The sequence below is a fragment of the Rousettus aegyptiacus genome, unplaced genomic scaffold (assembly GCF_014176215.1).
Source record: "Rousettus aegyptiacus isolate mRouAeg1 unplaced genomic scaffold, mRouAeg1.p scaffold_m13_p_2, whole genome shotgun sequence".
Classification (NCBI taxonomy): Eukaryota; Metazoa; Chordata; class Mammalia; order Chiroptera; family Pteropodidae; genus Rousettus; species Rousettus aegyptiacus.
In genome coordinates this window covers 174,181,329-174,199,601 of record NW_023416295.1, presented here as the reverse complement: position 1 = coordinate 174,199,601, position 18,273 = coordinate 174,181,329, and the positions used below count along the sequence as shown (strand labels likewise).

Genomic DNA, 18,273 nt, shown 5'->3' with positions numbered 1-18,273 from the left:
GAAAGCTTTGCTCAGGGGTCGAGAGAGGCCGAGCTGGGATTATCCCCAAATCCAACCAGTTCCAAAGCCTGCATTCTCGCCTGCCCACCCCACAACCTCCCGGAAGGACAGAAGGGAGACCAATACAGATAAAGTACCTACTAAGTGCTGGGCACTTATTTGCAGATAATCAACAAGGCTATTTCCTGTTGGATACAGTCTCTCATTTAATCCTCATGGTGATCCTTGGAGGTGGGTAGAGTCACCCCCATTTTGCGAACGAGGAAACTGAGGTTCAGGGAGGCACAGCAGCTTTGCCCCAGTGCGAGGCCGACTGCGGGACCCTGGGCGCACAGCGAGGCAGCCAGCCCTGCACACGGCAGGTGCATGTGGAGGTGTGATGAGTCCAGGCAGGGGCCGACTCAGCCCCCAGTGACCAGTGGGCTTGATGTGGCCAGAGCTCAGGGCCCCTGGCTGCGGCGGAGGCTGGGCCACCAGGACAGGGCCTCGGATGCCAGGGAGGGGTGACTGTGTTGCAGCCTGCAGAACATGGGCGTTGACGGAGGTTTAACGTCCTGCATGTCGCCCACCTGGGGGTGTGTGCGTGCTTCTCTGGGCAGCGAGGTCGTCTCGTCCCTGGGTGTCGGGCACCACACCCAGACCCAGGAGAGGCGCAGAGCCCTGCTCAGTGGTGTGAGCGGGGCGAGGGTGTGGGAGGGGGGCCTCTCTTGAATGAGGAGGCTTTCAATATGCCCTGAATGCACACATAGAGGCACACAGATTCCTCACACATGGGGGCACACACACCCCCCCCACGCAAACAGAACACAGAACACACACCTGTACCACGTAGACACCCCTTCCCCCCGCCACACGCACACAAACCGCACCTTCTCAGTGACCCCAGAACTCAGCCTCTGCGGGCCGGAAGCTCAGAAGGTGGTCAGCACCCCCCCAAGCCCTGCCCCACCCCCTCCACTGACCCCAGAGCGCGGGGACCTCCGGCCTGTTTCTTAATCTCTCTGGTCCTTGGTTCCCATCATAACGAGGGATGATCGTGGTCCCATGTCTCGGGGGGTGATTTGCTGGTGGCAGGCAAAGCGCTTTACGTAGCCTGCCTCATTTAATCCTCGAAACATCCCATGAGAGAGGCGCTGCTGTGGCCTTCGCTTTAGGAAGAAAGCTGACATTTGGGGAGGTTCTGTGCCATGCCAAGGGCCAGATGGCTAGTTAGGGACGAAGCACCCTCTTGCTCCAAATCCACGAGTCTAGCCACTAGATGACACTGCCTCCCCCCACAGTCAAGCCCTTGGCTGTGGCCCAGACTTCACCTTGCTAATAGGTTCCCGGGCAGTCTCTGGCCCTGGCTGAAGACGGTTCCCACGCGCAGGGTCCACATCGGGTCCATCAGGGTAGATTCCGTGTCCAGCCCCCCGCGGCCACTCAAACCACATCCACTGAGGAGAAAGGGGCATGCATGCCTGGGCCACCGGCTTCCTGCAGGGGGCACCCTGGCACTGCTCCACCCCCATCCTCCCCGGCTGCCTGCCGAGGCACCCAGTGCAGCCCCCTCTCTTACCCTTGAAAGGAGCTGAGGACAAGACGCCTCTGGTACCTCGATGGTCAGGACTCTGTCCCTGGAGGGCTGTCTAGCCGAGGATGAGGCTGCTCCAGGAACGTGCCCTGACCTGAGAGTGGGGCACAGGTGTGGAACCTGGGCCGGGAAGTCAGGGGGGTCCGGGCTAGAGCCGGGGTTCTGCCCCTGGTGAGCTGCGCGGCTCGGGGCGAGTGCGCTAACCTCGCTGAGCCCCAGCTGTCCCACCTGTGAAGTGGGGAGGACCCGCCCAGGGCCGGGGTGAGGAATAAATAAAACGAAGTGTGTAAAGGGCTCAGCCCGGTGTCTGGTGGGGTTCGATGGGTCTGTGAAAATGAGGCCAGGTGCAATGCAGTGAGAGATGATGGTGCCGGCGAGGGGCGGGCGGGGTGGGGGGGTCGACCTGCCCTCCAGGGCCTCGGACTGACTCCCTCTCCCCAAACCTCCATCCTCATCCTCCTCGCCACTCTGGCGACGGTGACGGGACTGCAATGTGCCCTCTCCGGGTGACCTGCAGGTGAGGTGTGAAGTGGGGGGAGGGCTGGCGGGAAACAGGGGCTGCTGGGAGCAGAGGGGGAGCGCCCCGGAGCAGGAGAGGGCCGCTGGAGCACTCGCCACGGCTGCAGTCAGAGAAGTTGGGCTTTTCCCTCGGGCGCTGCACAGAGGGCCTCATCCCACGTGAAAGAGTCTTGGGCCCAGTTTGACCCTGACGCGGACCGCCTCAGCGGGGTCTGAGGGGTGGGGTCCCCCCTGCAGCAGGATGCAGGAGGGGCCGCAAGGACAGGCGCCACCTGGCAGGGCGCGGGGTGTTCCCGCGGGGGGAGGGGCGGCTGGGAGAGGCCCTGGGGTCCAGCCTGGCCTGGCACTAGCAGGGAGGCAGGTGAGTGTGTGCGGCTGGCCGGGGGACAGAGAGTCAGAGGCAGGTGGGCAGAGGGGGGGAGAGAAGGAAGGGAAGGAGCGAGGGAGGGAGCAAAGGAAGGGGCAGCAGAGAAGAGAGGAGGGAAAGGAGGGCGAGGGAAGAAGTAGAGGGAGGGAGGAGGAGCCGGAGAAAGGAAGGGAAGGGACGGAAAAAGGTGCCGAGAAGAGAATGCCCCACAGAAGGAAAGAAGGGAGCGACCGCCGAAGAAGCCCGGGGGGGGGGGGGCTGGGGAAGAAGAGGGATTGCGAAAGAAAACACGGAGAAGAGGAAAGGGGGAGGGGGAGGAGGGGACAGGAGAGAGGAGAGAGAGAGAGAGAGAGAGACAGAGAGACAGAGAGCGGGGAGGGAGCGGCGCGCGAGCCGCGGCGGGCGCAGCGGAGGGGGCGCAGGCGGCGCGGCCGGCCGGCTGGGCGCCGCGAGCTCGCGGAGGGGGCAGCGCAGGGGGCGCGAGCGCACGGCGGGCGGCAAAGAGTGAAGTGGCGGCGGCGGCGGCGAGCGCAGGGCCCGGCGAGCATGAGCGCGGCGGCGGGCGCGGCGCGGGGCGCGGGGCGCGCTGGCGGGCGGGCGGCTCGGGCCGCCCAGTAGCCGCGGGCGGGCGGCGGGGCACGCGGCCGGCGGCCGGACCCCCAGCCGGAGCGCCAGCCCCGGCCCGCGCCGAGCGCCGCGCCGCGCCGCGCCCCGCGCGCCGGGGAGCGGGCACCTTCCTGGCGCCGGCCCGGAGACCCCAAGTCCCCGCAGCCCCCGGAGTCGGGACAACTGTTGCGGCGGCGGCGGCGGCGTGGGCGGCCCCGGACCCCGGCAGGCGGCGCAGCCCTGCGGGCGCGGCTCCCCGCGGCGGAGCGCGCAGCGAGCGGGCGGCGGGCACAAGGTGAGCGGCGCCCCGGGCGGGCCGCGCGGGGGAGGGGCGCGCCGGGCCGGGGTCCCCGCGCTCCGGGAAAGGGGCCGGTGGGCGGAGCTCCTGCGGAGGAGGGTCCCGGCGAGTGGGGGGCGGGGTCTTCGGCGCCTGGGCTCCCAGGAATGGGGTGCAGGCGACCGGGGCGGGAGCGGTGGGCGCACGGGGAGAGGCGGGTTCGGAGCGCTGGGGGTCCGGGCTGCTCTGGCAAGAGGTGTGTGTGGGGGGGCGCCCAGAGGAAGAATCTGGTGGCAGGAGCCGAGTCGGGCAGCCGGCGCCCTGGCATCGGGGTCCGCGTCAGGGCTCACCCCTGTCGGGGTCACTCAGCCCTGCAGAGGACGGGGCCCGGGTCTGCCGGGCAGTCCGGGGCGCGCAGTGCCGGGACGCGCCTGCGGGGCCGGGATCCGCGTCCGAGGCGGGACCGGCGTGCAGCACCGAGTCCAGGAGCGCAGCGAGCCGGGAGCCCCGCGCGCGTCGGGCAGGGTTCCCCAGCCACGCCGAGAACCCGGCCGGTGCCGGGGGTCCTAGCTGGGCGGCGTGGGCGGCCCGAAAGGCCCCTCCGAGTGCTCGCCCCTCTCTCCCCGTCCGCCGCGTGGTCCCAGCAGAGCCGCCGCCGCCTCCCGGGGCCGAATCAATATTGATCCCGCGCCTGGGGCCGGGTGGCCCGGAGGCGGCCTCGGAAGCTCATTAGCGCCAGCGGTTGCCATGGCAACGAGACCCCAAGCGTCTTCAGGTTATATATATTATAATTATTATTATCATTATTAGTATTAGTATTTGTTACTCAGCCAGAGGGAACAAGAAAGGAGGAAAAAAAGCCAGCGCGCCCCGGCACCTCCAACTGTCATGTCTTCGGAGAGCCAGTGCCGGCTCGTGGGCCGGCCGGGTCTGCAGGGGGTCGGGGTCGGTTGGAGGTGCGGGGCGCCGGCCGCACCCCCGGGGCGGCGGGGCGGGGAAGGGGAGTTACGTAACCTGCAGTGGGAGTACATGTCTGTAATCCTCTGTCTGCCCTGCCTCTCTCCCAGCCTCTCTGATCCTCTGGCTTAGCGATGGCTTCTGCCCAAGGGAGCCCGGACAGGGTGGGAAGAGAGGCCATGCCCCAGGAATCCCGGTGGGGCGCCTCCAGCCCTCTCCCCGCGGCTGTGTGACCTTGAGCAAGGTGCTGGGCCACTCTGAGCCTCCTCTCCCCATCTGCAAAGTAGCGTGAGAGCCATTGCCATCTCTGAAGGTTGCCGTGAGGTCACCACGGGAAGCCCTGGAAGGTCTGACCGTGCTGCCCGCCCCCTCTCTGGGCCTCCGTTTCCTAGTCTATACGATGAGGGCCTGGACCCCAGCATGGACCCCTAAGATGTCCTCAGTCACTGGCGGCTTGGGACGCTCACCCCCAGCTGTGACTGAGACACCCAGACCCAGGCTAAGGGGAGCTCCGACGTCACCCTTGCTTCCTCACCTGTCAGAGCTGCCGAGCCAGGGGGCAGGCAGCCCAGCGGGGACATGGGGACGTGGGCACGTCTCACTTACGGGTCAGCTGCGGGGTTCGGTGGGAAATGCTATTCGAAACCAGATTCAGAAGCACCCTCAAGCCCCGTGTCAGCCCAGGACAATCCTCACTCTGGTCAGGGTCACCCAGAATTGGGGAGTCCCTTCCCCACCTTCCCCTGGATGTGCGACTGCTCGACTGCTCGGGGGCGGGACACCTCTCCAGAGCAATCCTGTCCTGGCTGGGGGCGGAGCGTGGAGCAGGAGGAGGCCAGAGAGTTCTCTGCAGCTGGGCGGCGCTGCCCCTCGCTCAGGCCGAAAGGCCCAGATGAGGGCTTTCGCCCGTTTCTTTAATGTCGCGGTCACACTGAATTCCTGGCTCTGTCTCAGGCATCTAGGAGCTGTTGGACTGCTGTCCCAGGAAGGTGAGGGGAGGCCGTTTGGCTCGGAGCCATGGCGGTGTGGTGTGTGCGCGTGTGTCCCGGCCCGGTCTCCTGGGACACCCACCCTGGAGCTTCTCAGGACAGCTGGACTGGACGGGAGGGGTGGCGGGGGGCCAGTGCTGCTCAGATCTTTGTGAGGGAGAAAGGGAGTGAGGCCTGCCCCTGGGAGGCCGGAGACCGTGGGGAGCCACTCCCTCGGTCCGCTATCCATCCCTCCATGGCCTCCTTCCCCTTCTTCAGCCAACTCAGTGAGCCCCCCATGTCTGCCGCTGAAGGCGTCAGCTCTGCCCTTGGCAGCTCTTGAGGAAACACACCCTCGGACAAACCAGTGGGGTTGGAGCTCTGCCTGGGAGAAGCCAAGGTGCTGGAGGACGCAGGTGGGGAGCGGCTGCCCCAGAGAGCCCGAGTCGGGGGTCCCGGTCCAGAGGTATGAGTCAGCCGCAAGAAGGGAGAGGCAGACGGTGCTCCGGGCAGAGACCCCTGTGGGAGGGAGAGAGCTGCGGACTCTGGGGCCGGGAGCTGGGGGGTGAGGTCGCCGGACTGGAGACCAGAGGGTCACGGTGCAGCGGGAGTAGGGCCAGGGCAAGGGAGCTGGGCCCCAGTACCACTCGACCTCGGTGAGGGTTCAGAGAGCAGGGCCGGCAGGGAGGACGGGAGAATGCCTGCTGACAGGGCCCGTGGGTGGGGGCCCGCGGCTGGGGTGGGTAGAGGGGAGGGAGGGGTAGTTTGGACTAGAGGAGTCTGCTCTCCAGCTCTAGGACACTGAACCCCTGGCCTGCCCCTCCTCCCTTCCCTCCTTGCTGTGTGTGGGAGGGAGGAGGTGGGGGGGCTGCCTCAGGGTCGGGGCCTTGTCCCTTAGGAGGCGGAGGTAGCAAGTGCGCGCCAGATCTGGCTGCGTCGCCGCCTGCACGGGCTTTGCTGACGCATGCGCAGGACTGCACCTCCGCGGCGATAGGATTGCACTTGACAGCAAAGCCGGTCGGCCCGCCACGTGCCAGGCACCGGGCTGAGCAAGCACGAGCCCCATCCTCTCGTTTAATCCTCACGCCAGCCCTGTAAGCTGGCGATTATTGATTGCATTGTACAAATGAGAAAACAGGCTCAGAGAGGTTAAAAATGACCCAGCTGGGGCGGTGCCCTTAACCACTGCACGAGGCCGCCCGGCGCCCGGCCAGCCCTGCCTGGTGCTCGTCACCATCACTCCTGAGACACAGTGCGGTGAGCCGTGTGGCCCGTCTCTTCTCAGATGAAAGATACCACCTCCCTTCATGAGGACACTCGACCTCTGTTAATCCAGCCTCTGTTGCTTTAGCTTCTCCCCAGCTGAGTCACACAGAAGATTCGCACTGATCTTAGAATGAACTAAGAAGCCCAGCCCCAGCTCCCCCCGAGTGGCTTTTCCCAGTCCAGCTGCTCTTTCTAGGAGTTACTGAAATAATACTCAACCCCTAAGAACAGCGGGGCCTTGCTTCCTAGACATTCTTCTGTAAGGCGGGGTCCTGAACATTTGGAGCCAGTGACAGCGAGGAGGGTGACCCTGGGCCACGCTATCCTGGAGACGTCAGGTGCCACTGGCTCTGTTGGTGTGGCTCTCGCCCTGGCGAGCCTGGCGGGGAGAAGGTCCCATGTCTCCCTTCCTCCCTTCCTCTAGCACACACATCGACCCCTTCCCCCTGCGTGACCCCTTGGGGAGATAAAGGAGACCCCAAGGCCCCTCAGACCCGCTCCCAGAGAACCTCTTGCCTGGACACGACCAAGGCTCAGGATCTGTTTGATGTCCGACTTGGCACCCTTGGTCCTGCTACTGTACCCCGCCCACATGCTGGCTTGGCCCCCTTGTGAGAGGCCCCTCCCCCTTCTCCTTGGTTGTGACCAGATTAGAAATTTGGGACGGGCCTGCTCTGGGCGTCCTGACTTCGCCGCTCACTGGCGAAACAGGTGCCCTCTGGGCCTGGGCTTTCCCGTTCGGCCATGCGGGGCCATGAGGGTCGTGAGGGAAAAGGAACTGGGGTCTTGAGCGTGGGAGCCGCCACTCTCCACAGCCTGTAGCTGGGAGGCAGATTGAGGGACCTCAGCATCTCCAAGGCCCCTGGGGTGTGCCGCGGTGGACGGCTTCGGCATGGCCTGCGAGAGGGATCGAGGCTTGTCTGCTCGCCCACATACGGATGGGGACACTGAGGCCCAGAGCAGGCTGGCGACATGCTCGAAGTCACATTGTCTTGGGCATCCTGCAAGGCCGGGGGTGTTCGCTGATCTGGTGCGAACCCGATAGGCGTTGTCCAGAGGCCTCCGCCAAGCCCGCAGCCCGGAGTAGGGGGAGGGGGTGCCAACGCTCCGTGGACGATGAAATTTGCACTAAAACCCCCAAGGTCCTCGCTTCAGAAGTGAGGCTTCAGAATCCCCCCCTCCCTCCCTGGCCATCCGAGCCAGAAGCCGGAGAAATGAGAGAAATGCAAATGCCTCCCCTCCCATGTTTCCCGGAGTCAGACATGAATGGAGCATTTACTGCGCCTCTCCTCTCCCGCGGCAGCCGGCCCCCTCCCCTCCCCGCCTGGGGCGCAGGCTCCCACCCCACCCATCTGTCCCCACGCACAGCCACCTCCGCAGATGCGGGCAAACTCGCCTTCCAGAAATTAAGAAATAATGCACGAGTTTCCCAAATTACACCCATTTAACACCGAATTAAGTTCTGGAAGCTCTTAACAGGGCCCCGGGAGGAGGAAAAAAATTTTTTTTTCTCGGTTCACACTTCCTTGGAAAATGAGACAAACAGTGATCTTTTAAAACCCAGCTACATAATCTGATCACTCCTCCCTGGCAAGCCCCAGAGGGACACCCGGCGGGCGGGCCGCATGGCGCTCTGAGCCGCTGTGAGATTTGCATGGGGAAACCGGGCTGGGAAAGTTTGTCTCCTGCGCCAGATCCAAGCTCCTCGTCGCATAATGGGCTCAAAATAAAGTGCCGCTTTCTTAGATATTGGCACAAATTAAAAATAAAGGCAAATTCCTTCCATACTCCCGTGCAGGCTTTTCCTCCGCGGCCCCCTGAGCGCGTTGTAGAAACGACCGTGATTTGCTTTCACTTTGGGCTCCTTCCGCTTGTCGGGAGAATCTTCCATGTGCAGCTGGGTTTACAGAGCAGCGGAAAACACAGCTAGCTTTCGCCCACATTTCCGGAGCACCTACCCTGTGCCGGACACAGTGCTAGGCCCAGGGGACAAGCGACGATTAAAACAGGACCCTTCCCTGGTGGGCTTTGGTGTGTGTTTGTTTGTTGGGGGCAGGAGGAGAGAAGGAAACCAGGTATCTGTGAGGCCCCACCCTGCCTGAGGGGTCAGGGAGGGCTTCCCGGAGGAGGTTAACTTCTGGCTCGAGTCTTGAAGGCTGGGTAGGAGTGTGCCAGGCGGAAGGGGGTGGAAGACATTTCAGGAAGAGAAGTAGCCTAAGGAAAGCCTTGAGGTGGGTCTCGGACAGGCACGGCCTCTCAGTGACATCTTCAGATTTTAATGTTTTCAGGTTCCTTTGTTACGAAGCCCTTTCGATACCCATTCTCCTCCAGCACCCTCGGGCAACCCTGAGGCTGACCTCCGTCTCCCTAAGGAGAACAGAGTCCGGAGGGGAAGCGAGGTGGCCAGGGTAGCAGCCAGACAGGCCTCTGAAACCCGAGGTCCCGGATCAGGTGGGCTCTGTGGGGGTGGGGAGCAGTGTGGTACGCCGTTACATGGAAATTCTAAAAAAATCGCAGGACCACACATGCCGCACTCTACGTGACTCCTTTCTCCCGCCGCCTGAGCCTTGCTCCTCCTCATACAGGGCCTCCAGGCTTCGGGACACGGCGCTGGCTCTGAGCCACGGTCTCTGCACCCAGAAAGTGAGGGCACAGAACTGCTCGCCGCCCCTTCGCAGGAAGCCTGGCACCTTCCCCGAGCCCCCGAGGCCGGGCCAGTGGTGTTCAGCCTGCGGCTCGCTCTCCCCGGGGCTTGCTTCTGAAGGTCTTTGTTACTGAGATTTTTCAGGGAGCAGGACTGCAATGTGGCTTCGCCTGGGCATCGCTTTTCAGAATCTGATCCCTGGGACCACAAGGCCTTTGGGGAAGGAGCTGAGCCTCTGAGCCGAGGCCCATGCTCAGGGCAACCGGTGGAGCTGGAGGCAGGCTCCTGGTGCGCATCCCCTCTGCGTCTTCTTCCCAACTCTGCGACCCTGGGCAAGTGACCTACCCTCCGAGCCTCAGTTTTCTCATCCGCAAAATGGGTTATCGTGCAAACCGGATGAGATACGTTTGCAGAAGGAGCTCAGTGAGCACACAGCGTGTGTTCAAAGACCCCGCAGCAATCTGTACTCCCCCTTTACTGCTATTAAGAGGAACTTCGAGGCTATTCCCACCATCTCTCTGGCCCTCCAGTGAAGGAGCCAGGCCAGAACCAAGCCGGATCATCCCCGGACCCCCGAGCGGGGGCTGCGCTGACAGTGGAAATTAATTAATCAAGCCAGCTGTTGGATCGTGGTGGTGCCTGCCCAGTGCCATGGCAACCACAGAGCGCGCTCCAGCTCAGCCACCTGGCTTCACACCCCAGCTCCGCCTCCCACCTGTGGCCAATGTCAGGCTGCCCCTGTCACTCTCTGAGCCTCAGCGTCCTCATTTTTCGCACAGGGTTGATAATGTCGACAACAGTGATAACTTGCAAGGGTGACCATGAGGGTTAGAGATAAGGGTTGTAACATTCCGGGCTCCCGGATCAATCATATAGTGATATTTAGTACCCCCCAAGTTCCGGAGGGACTCTCAGAGTTTGAATCCCAGTTTCCACCACTAACAGCTGTGTGGCCTTGGGCAAGTTGCATCACCTCTCTGAGCCTCAGTTTCTTTATCTAAAAATGGGACAGGCACTTGCCTCACAGGGTTCTTGCAAGAATTGAATGAGTTGATTCTAGGAATGTGCATGGTAGAGACGAACATGTAGTAAGTGCTCAGTAAATACTACTGTTACTCTTATCGCCACGACCACATGGAGTAACGAATACCCAGGAGACAGAGAAGCGGTGGAGCTTCTCTCCGTCCTCTAGGGGTGGAGACCGCCTCATTCCTGGTTTAGCTCTGTAGCCGGCACCCAGCCCACGTGTCTTTGAACATGTCTGTGAATGAAGGGAGAGATGGACGGATGGATGGATGGATGGATGGATGGATGGATGGATGGATAAGTGGATGGATGGATAGATGGGTAGAGGGATGGATGGATGAATAGATAGGCGGGTAGGTGGATGGATGGATAGATGGGTAGAGGGATGGATAGATGGATGGATGGATGAGTGAGTGAGTGAACGAATGTTTGAATGAATGAATGAATGAATGAATGATAGCTGTCAAGAAACATTACACACCTGAGATCAGGAAGGGGCAATGGCTTCCCTTTGAGGCCGTGAGAGGTGAGTCTTGTAGCCGGATGTGACCTGTCTTCTCTGCAGGGACACTCGGCGTCCCCGTTTCAGGGGACTGGGCATGGTGGCCTAAATCTGGGGGCCCAGGCCCCTTGGTGTCCCCGACAGTTTGGTTCCGGCGCTGAACAGGGCCGAGTTCGGACTGCGGCTTCCTCCTCTTTGGCACAGGGAAGCCCCCAGGCACGCGAGTCCCTGGGCCGCCCTCCAGAGCATGGGGGGAACCTCGGGGGGCCGGGCGCTGTGCGCAGGCGACGTGTCTGAGCGCGGTTTTTCAGTCGTGAAGGTACAGTGGTCCCACCCCACCCCCCACACTCGCGTGGTCTGCAGATTCTATTATTCACGGGCAACCACAGTCTGAAAATATTAAATGGAAAATTCCAGAAACGAACGATTGATAAGTTTTCAGTTGTGCACCGTTCTGAGCGGCGTGATGAAGCCTCGCGCCGGCCTGTGCGTCCTGCCCAGGGCTTTGTCCCGCGTCTCCCCGCTGGTCAGCTCCTTCACGGCCTTCTCCGTTATCGGATCCACTGCCCGGTGCCGCAGGGCCTGTGCTCACATGCTCCTTATTTCGCTGAACAGTGCTGCCTTCACATAGCGCTGAGTACAGTGTGTTCTAATTGTTCTATCTTATTATTAGTTATTGTTCTTAATCTGTTACTGTGCCCAATTTACAAATTAAACATCATCACAGGTCCGCGTGTGTGGGAAACAACAGCGGATGTGGGGTTCCGTACCATCTGTGGCCTCAGGCATCCGCTGGGGGTCTTGGAATGTACTCCCCGTGGATAAGGGGGCCCTGCTGCACACCGAACGTCAGAGGAGACGTAGGGGCTCTGTATCGTGGGTGACAGGTTGTGCTGGAGGTTTGGGAGCAGGAGGAGGCATGCTGCAGGCAAGCCTGTGGGGACCCGGGGCACAGGGTCAGGGGAGGGGCGGGGAGGAAGACGCCATCGACCAGGGGGCGGAATTAGGCCTGCTGAGCCGCAGAACGGCCCAGGCCCCCCCGATCTGCTGGGGAGACCCTCCTCCCCCCGACCCCCCCCGCCCGTCTCTGGTCCCCACCGAAGCCGAAGCCCGTCGTGGTGCTTGCAAACACACGGGGTTTAATCCTCGGAGCACTCTGTCAGCAAGGACACGTTGCCGTTCCCGCCTGCGGCTCAGAGGAGGGGCGTGGCTTCCCGTGGCACGCACCTGCCGAACAGCAAAGCTAGCATCCGGGTCTTCCCACAGCGGGAGGCGGAATCCGCTGGGGGGTCGGAAGGGGTGCTGGCATGGGGGCGCGAGGCCGCCACACCCCCGTGCTTGCTGCTCGCCACTGTGTGGCTTTGCCCGGCCACCCGCTCCCCTCTGCCTCAGTTTCCTCCTTTGTAAAATGGGGTCCACAGCAGGCCTGTGTCTGGGCGAGGGTGACTGAGGCAAAGTGCTCCAGGAGGGCGCCCTCCACACGTTCCAGTCATTTGTCACTGTCACCGCGATTTGAATTCCTTGTATGTGGGGGAGAGAGTGGGGAAGCGAGCCTCTTGGGGCGGGGTGCAGCCTGGGAGCAGCCGCTGAGAAGCTGCACTGGGGTCCCCCCCCCCAGTGTCTTCGTCTGGGCCCAGAGGTCGGTGGTGCCCGGGTCTTTAACATCCAGAGTCGGGGTTCCACTGCCGCCCCTCAGAAGGGCGTGGGCAAGCCATTCGCCCGAGTGCATGTCTCGTGGTTGTTCATGCCTGAGACCGCACCCAGGGCTTGCCTTGGCGAGCCCTCGGTCTGCAGAAAGACTGAGCACGGGTGGCCTTTCTGTCCTGGGTGTGAGTCCTGCATAAGGGACAAAGGACGGGGAGCAATTCTGCCTCGGGGGAAAGGGGCGGAGCATCAGGGAGGCCCCCCGGGCAGCCTCGACCAGTAGGTCCTGTAGGTGCCTGAGCTGATACTCGGGGACAGTGACAGTCTTTCACCATCGTTTATGTTGTGTGGCTCAGCCCAGCACCCAGAGTGCTTTGCTGATGGGAGAGGAAGGCAGGGCACAGCCTCTGGCTCCCCCCGGGGCTGCCAGTTCCTGGTGAGCCCTCTCCTCGCTGGGGCAGCAAAGCCTTCCATTAGAGGGGTGGGGTATTTGGGATGTTGTAGGTGGTCCTGGGCGTGAGGTCGCCTGGGAGTGCAGACCCTCGCCCTGCCCCTAGCAGCCCCTCTGCCTCTCCTGCAGGTCCCCAGGCCAGCGGGTGAGCCCAGGGCAGCCTGGACGTCCTGCCGAGGCCTGGCCGAGGAGCGGGGTCAGCTGGGGGAGGGCCCAGGCCTGGCAGAGCGCTGGGCAGGACCAGAGAGAGAGAGAGAGAGTAGAAGGCTTTTCTCCTGAAATTCAAACAATTAGACAATCTGTTCTGGATCGATTTAGAAGCAGTGAAGTGAAAAAAAAATCAGAAAATATAGTGTGAAAGCTATTTTCTCTCCCTCGCAGTTGGGAAGAGGGATGAGCTGGAGTTTATTTGCGGACTGTCCGAGGCTGTGGCCGGGGCCCTTCACCTCCTCACCCCCCAGCCCCCCATGTCTCTCTGCTCTAACCTACTCAGTCCCCTGCTTCTTGCCCCTTCTGCCTCCATGCCCGGGGCTGGGCTGGGAAACCGGGAGGCTCAGAGGGGCATCAGGCCGGGCTCCAGCCCGGGGGAGCCAGGCGTCTGCAGGGGCCTCAGGGGTGAACCGAGACAGGCTCCCTGGGAGCGTCCCTCCCAGGCAGACACGGGTGGGAGGCACGGAGCACCCCCTGCACGCCAGACCAAGGCTTCTCCACGCCGAGGACGGTGTGTCTGTCTAGTTCAGTCCCGTGTCCTCAGGGCTGCAGTTGGAACTGGCACATAGTAGGTGCTCAGTGAAAGTTTCTTGCCCAAACAATGGATGGAAGAGTGAGGGGGGGAGGGCCAGGAAGGAAACAGGCTGTAAGGAGGCACCCTGCTCTCACACGCCTGTTAGTGGTAGAGGAGGAACTGGGACCAGATCTGCCACTCCGAGACCTCGATGTCCCCCACCCACCCTGTCCCTGAGGCCAGAATTAGGTCCGAGGCATCTGGGGACCTCCCACGCCAGCGACCCCTCTCTCTCCAGGCACGGTCCCTTATGACACAACTCCTACGTTTAGTTTCTCATGACTTGAGCCAAATGCTGATTGTTTTAAAATAAGCATGTTCCGTGTGGGGCCAGACCAGCGCAGGGGTGGGGGCAGGGGTACAGATCCTCCTCCCCGCCCCCCGGCTTTCCACAGCCTGAACTGCCCCCCAGAGGGAACGGGCTCCCGCGGGGCTGTGGCGGTTTGAGTTCTGTGTCTGGAGGAGTTCAAACGGGCACTCGGTCCTGAGGACTGCCTCAGTGTGGAGGACGGGGAGCGGGGCCGTGGGACCTGCCGATTGCAAAAAAACGTTCCCTTGCGCTTCCCCTGGGCGTCGGGAGAGGGGGGATTCCCGCTGGTTTGGCTTTGGGAAGAGGCGGCTCTTTCCCCATCACCACTTCCTCCCCACATGGCCAAGGCCGAGAGCCTGAGGCCCAGGGGACAACGCCAAATGCCCGTCCTGGGGCTGGACACGCCGTGGTGCTCGGGAAGTACTCTCTGCCCTTTGCACCGTGTGGGAGGCCAGTCGTTACGTACGGCGTAACTCTCGTTTGGGGTCGGCCTCTGCAGCCTGGGGCCTGTGGGCTCCAGTCCCGGGCAGGTCCCCCAGCTGACAACGGTGACAGTGTCATAGCATTGGAAATTCTGTGACCCCAAACGTCTAAGCCACGCCGGAGATGTGCGGGTCGTGCGGGCTGTGGCCAGCGTAGCATCGTGAGGAAGCCCCGTGCTAAGAATCGGGAGACCTGGGCGCCGGCGTGCATGACCTGCGTGCCTCCTGCCCCCCAGAAACGACAGCCCTCTGAGCTTCCGAGTGTCTCCATCTGAGAGCCACTTCTCAGGGTCACGTGGAACTCAGCTAAGAGAACACAGAGCCAGCTCTAAGCCAACACTGAGGAGGGGACGGGCCGGGGCGCCACGTTTGCCTCCCGCCCCCTGCCCCCCAGCACGGTCCTGGGCTTTGCATACATTGTCTCATTTAGTCCTCACACCACCCACAGGAGGCTGGGGTTAGCACCCACTTTACAGGGAGAGGCCCAGAGAGCCTATTTCACGTGTCCGGGGTCATAGGGCAGCCGAGTCCCCTCCCCCAGGCCAGCCTGCACTTTCGGTGCTCGGTCCAGCCACGCTGTGGCCACCGCTGGCTCGGGCCCAGTGCCCGCCTCCTTGTGGAACCCCGTCCTCCGCGCCGCAGTCCTGACTGGGTGCCTCAGAGAGGCCTTTCTCCCAAATGCTCTTTTATGTTACATTCTCGAAAGCGGATTAGACTTCCATAATACTATTTATCTAGATGTCGACCTATGCTATACAATGTGGCAGCTTCTCCCCGTTATAAGCCATACTCGTTTTTGAAAAGCAGGAAGCCTGCCGTGGAGCGCTACGGAGTGGCATTTGGCCCATGAGGGACCTAAGTGGTAAGGGCTCATCCTCCCAGCACCAGGCTCTGCCCTAAGGGGCCGGGTGACCTGGTGGAGCTCCCTGGCTGGGTGGGGCCTGTGCTCTTGCCTAGGCCCCTGCTCCCTCTCAAGCATCTTCTGTCTCAGGTCCGCAGGGGGTGATCGGGGGGCCCCTACCACTCAGTGGACGCTGGCAGACACGTTTATTAGTGATTCTTTTGTTTCCAAGATGCAAGCTCAGAATCAGAATGGGTCTCTAATTTGGGATGGACAGGCAGAAGTGGACTTAGACAGAGGAAGTGCTGGCTGGCGCTGACTGTTGGGGAGGAACCCCAAGACTGGGAAGAGGAGGGAGCAGGCAGGAAGAGAAGGGTGCCAGTGACTCGGCTCGGAGCAGCTCGTTCTGACTCCAGAGCCCAGCTCTTAGCCAGACACCTGACGATGCTCGGACGTGGTGACTTCAGGCTTGGGCTGGGCTTCTCCCCACATCTCCTAAGACGCAGATGAGGACTCGGGGAGTGTGTCTTAGGAGGCATGCATGAGAGGGGGTCTTTTCTCTCTCCTGGCCTCCGCCCCTCACTCTGGTCCGGAGGCTGACCGCTCACTCTTCCTTGGAGATTGGCTGTGGGAGGGGCAGCAGAGAAAGCCAGCAAAGCCCCGTGGGGGACCTTGAGCTGGAGATGGCTGATAAGTCTGGTTTGGAGTGCAACATGTGTGGGGGGCCAGGGGCCTCGGGAGTGGAGATGAGTGGGAGGAGGCCGTTGTCTGCTCAGGTCTGGGCGCGGGAGAGCTGGTGGCAGTGAACAAGAGTTTGTAAGGGCTCCGGGAGGATGGCTGAGAGCCACTTCCTGCTGCCTCGGGAAGCATCCTGTTTGCCCTGCTGTCTGGCTCCAGCCCTCCTGGGTGTGGAGCATCTGCAGAAAGGCCAGGTCTGGCTCACTGCTGGCCAGTGCACCTCACCAGTGGGGCGGCTGACATTGCCGAGACGTGCGTCGGTCCCGGCCTGGCCCTCCGTGGCGGTTGCTGGCTCACCTGCTCAGCATCTTTGGTGCCCATTACAGGGAGTGTGGGCAGGAGGCTTGTTAACTCCCAGCAGTGGAGCCGGGTCCAGGGGAGGCGTGTGCACATGGGCCCTTCAGGCCGGTGGGGGGTGGGGTTGAGAGTGCCAGGTTGCAATGGGGCGCGGGCGGGGTGCCATCCTTGTGGTCACTGCTGCAGCCTTATTTGCATAATTTTGAAGTTGGCCTAAAGGCGGCTTCGCTTAATCACAGCTGACAAGTCTCTGGTCGCAGCGGCAGCCGCTGCCAGTCAGCCACGTTGGTGCCACCGTTTGTTGTGACTGGCTCGGCAGGCCCTCCCCCTGCGCCCTTACTGCCCCCTCTCCCGTATCAGACCCAGGAGGAGCCCACAGGGCCCGTTAGCTGCCGGCCGCTCCCTGCACGTGCCCCAGCTCAGGGCTGCTCGGCCCTGCAGGCACCCGGGGACGGCTCGGCATCGGGCCTCGGATTCGGCGGGCGGGTGGCCTGTCCAGCCAGACCCCAGGAGGTGTGCGGGTGCTTGTCTGTGGACTGGACTTTGGAGTCGAGGCTATATCGAGGGTTCGAAAACTGGAGCTGCCTGGTTTGTTAATAAAGTTTTATTAGAACACGGCCTCAGCCACATGCTCAGTATCCTCTCTGGCTTTCTTGCTACGTCCTCGGCAGAGCTGAGGCGTGGCAGCCAGACCTGATGGCCCACAGAGCCGGTGACACCTGCTGTCTGGCCCTTTACAGAGCAAGTCTCCCGATCTAACCCAGTAGTTCTCAGGTTGAGCGTGCATCAGAATCCTCCCGAAAGCCGGTAAAGGTGCACATTCCTGGCCCCCCACCCTGGACCTAATCTGATAGGTCCAAGGGGCTGAGCAGGGTCAAGCCCAAGTGTTCAGGCCGCAAGCTCAGAGCCCTGCCTTCCGGTTCCGGTTCTGGTTCTGTACAGGCCAGAGGCAGGAGGCGACGCCCCTGACCTTGGTAAGCACTGCACGAAACTCGCCCCGTGTTTATGGTTCTGAGTAAACCCTCACCCTCACCCTCGCCCTCACCCTGACTTTGTGCCGGTTTCTCTGCCGGGAACACCCTCTTACTCAAGCTTCAGGGGTCCACTGCCAGTCCCCTGGACTGAGGTGACCCAGCTCCTCCACAAACTAGCTGGGTGACCCAGGATAAGTTACCTACACTCTCTGGGCCTCAGTTTCCTCATCTGTAAATTGAGGATAATCATAATTCTTTCTGATTGTGATGATTAAATGAATACCCAGCCCCATCAGGCGGGGTCGGGCACCTCCCCCGGGCTCCCACAGCCCTCATGGCACCCGCCACTCTGCGCTGCCGCTGTCACCTGGACCATGGCTAGGGAAGGGGCACCCAGGCCAATCAGCACTCTGTCTGCCCGAAGCAGAGCACTCGCATCTTTCAGAGACCAGGAAGGAGGCCTTTCTCTGGCCCGGCTCAGGGTGGGCAGGTGTTCCGCGATGGGAGGGAGGGAGAGGGAGCTGGCCTCCTCGGTGGCCTGGCTTTCAGTGCCACTCATGGCACTGGCCATGACAGAAGTGCGGCTAAGGGCACGGCAGAGGGACAAGATGTGGCTGTAGAGGCCAGTGGACCCACTGGCTGTGTCCAGATGGTCGTGGAAGCCACCAACATGTCTCCCACAGCAAGTGGATCGGGCGGCCCTCCCTGGCAGGGAGGTTCTCTGCTTCCGGTGGGGATGGGCGGGAGGGGCCACGAGAGGCCACGGCAGCCGGGGGGGTCCACGCCGCTTTAGAGTCAGGGACGCTGGGCTCTCTGCGCCTCGTTTTCCTTCCTCAGAGGGCTGATGTGGGAACCGAATGCACTCACGTACCCACCTCGCAGGGGCAGGGGTCGGCGCGGGGGTCACTGACCCACACCTGACCAGTGCAGCCATCCTCAGGGCCTCGGGAGGGACTCTCACACATGCACACGCATGCACACGCACAGACACGCACATGCATGGACACGCACACGCACGCACACACACGGACATGCACATGCACGGAC

General features: G+C 62.3%; 1 protein-coding gene and 1 long non-coding RNA gene across 4 annotated transcripts in view; one reads left to right on the top strand and one right to left on the bottom strand.

Annotated features, from left to right (window-relative positions):
* Positions 1-218: 218 nt before the first annotated feature.
* On the bottom strand, positions 219-1,813 carry LOC118613864. The gene is made up of 4 exons (XR_004955981.1): positions 1,559-1,813; positions 1,311-1,436; positions 963-1,148; positions 219-519 (listed from the first exon to the last, which is right to left on the bottom strand). It is a non-coding gene; the product is annotated as an uncharacterized LOC118613864 (long non-coding RNA).
* A 1,498-nt stretch (positions 1,814-3,311) lies between these two features.
* Positions 3,312-18,273, top strand: part of SHISAL1 (shisa like 1) — a 59,657-nt gene continuing 44,695 nt past the window's right edge. The window contains exon 1 of one of the 3 annotated variants that reach the window (XM_036237636.1): positions 3,312-3,360. Coding sequence is in view for 1 of the 3 variants with exons in the window: in XM_016135738.2 (XP_015991224.2) it covers positions 4,700-5,288 (589 nt within the window). In the remaining 2 variants the exon portion in view is untranslated. Of the gene's footprint in view, positions 3,361-4,385; positions 5,289-18,273 lie in introns of those variants that run through there. The other 2 variants (XM_016135739.2, XM_016135738.2) reach the window with 2 other exon arrangements.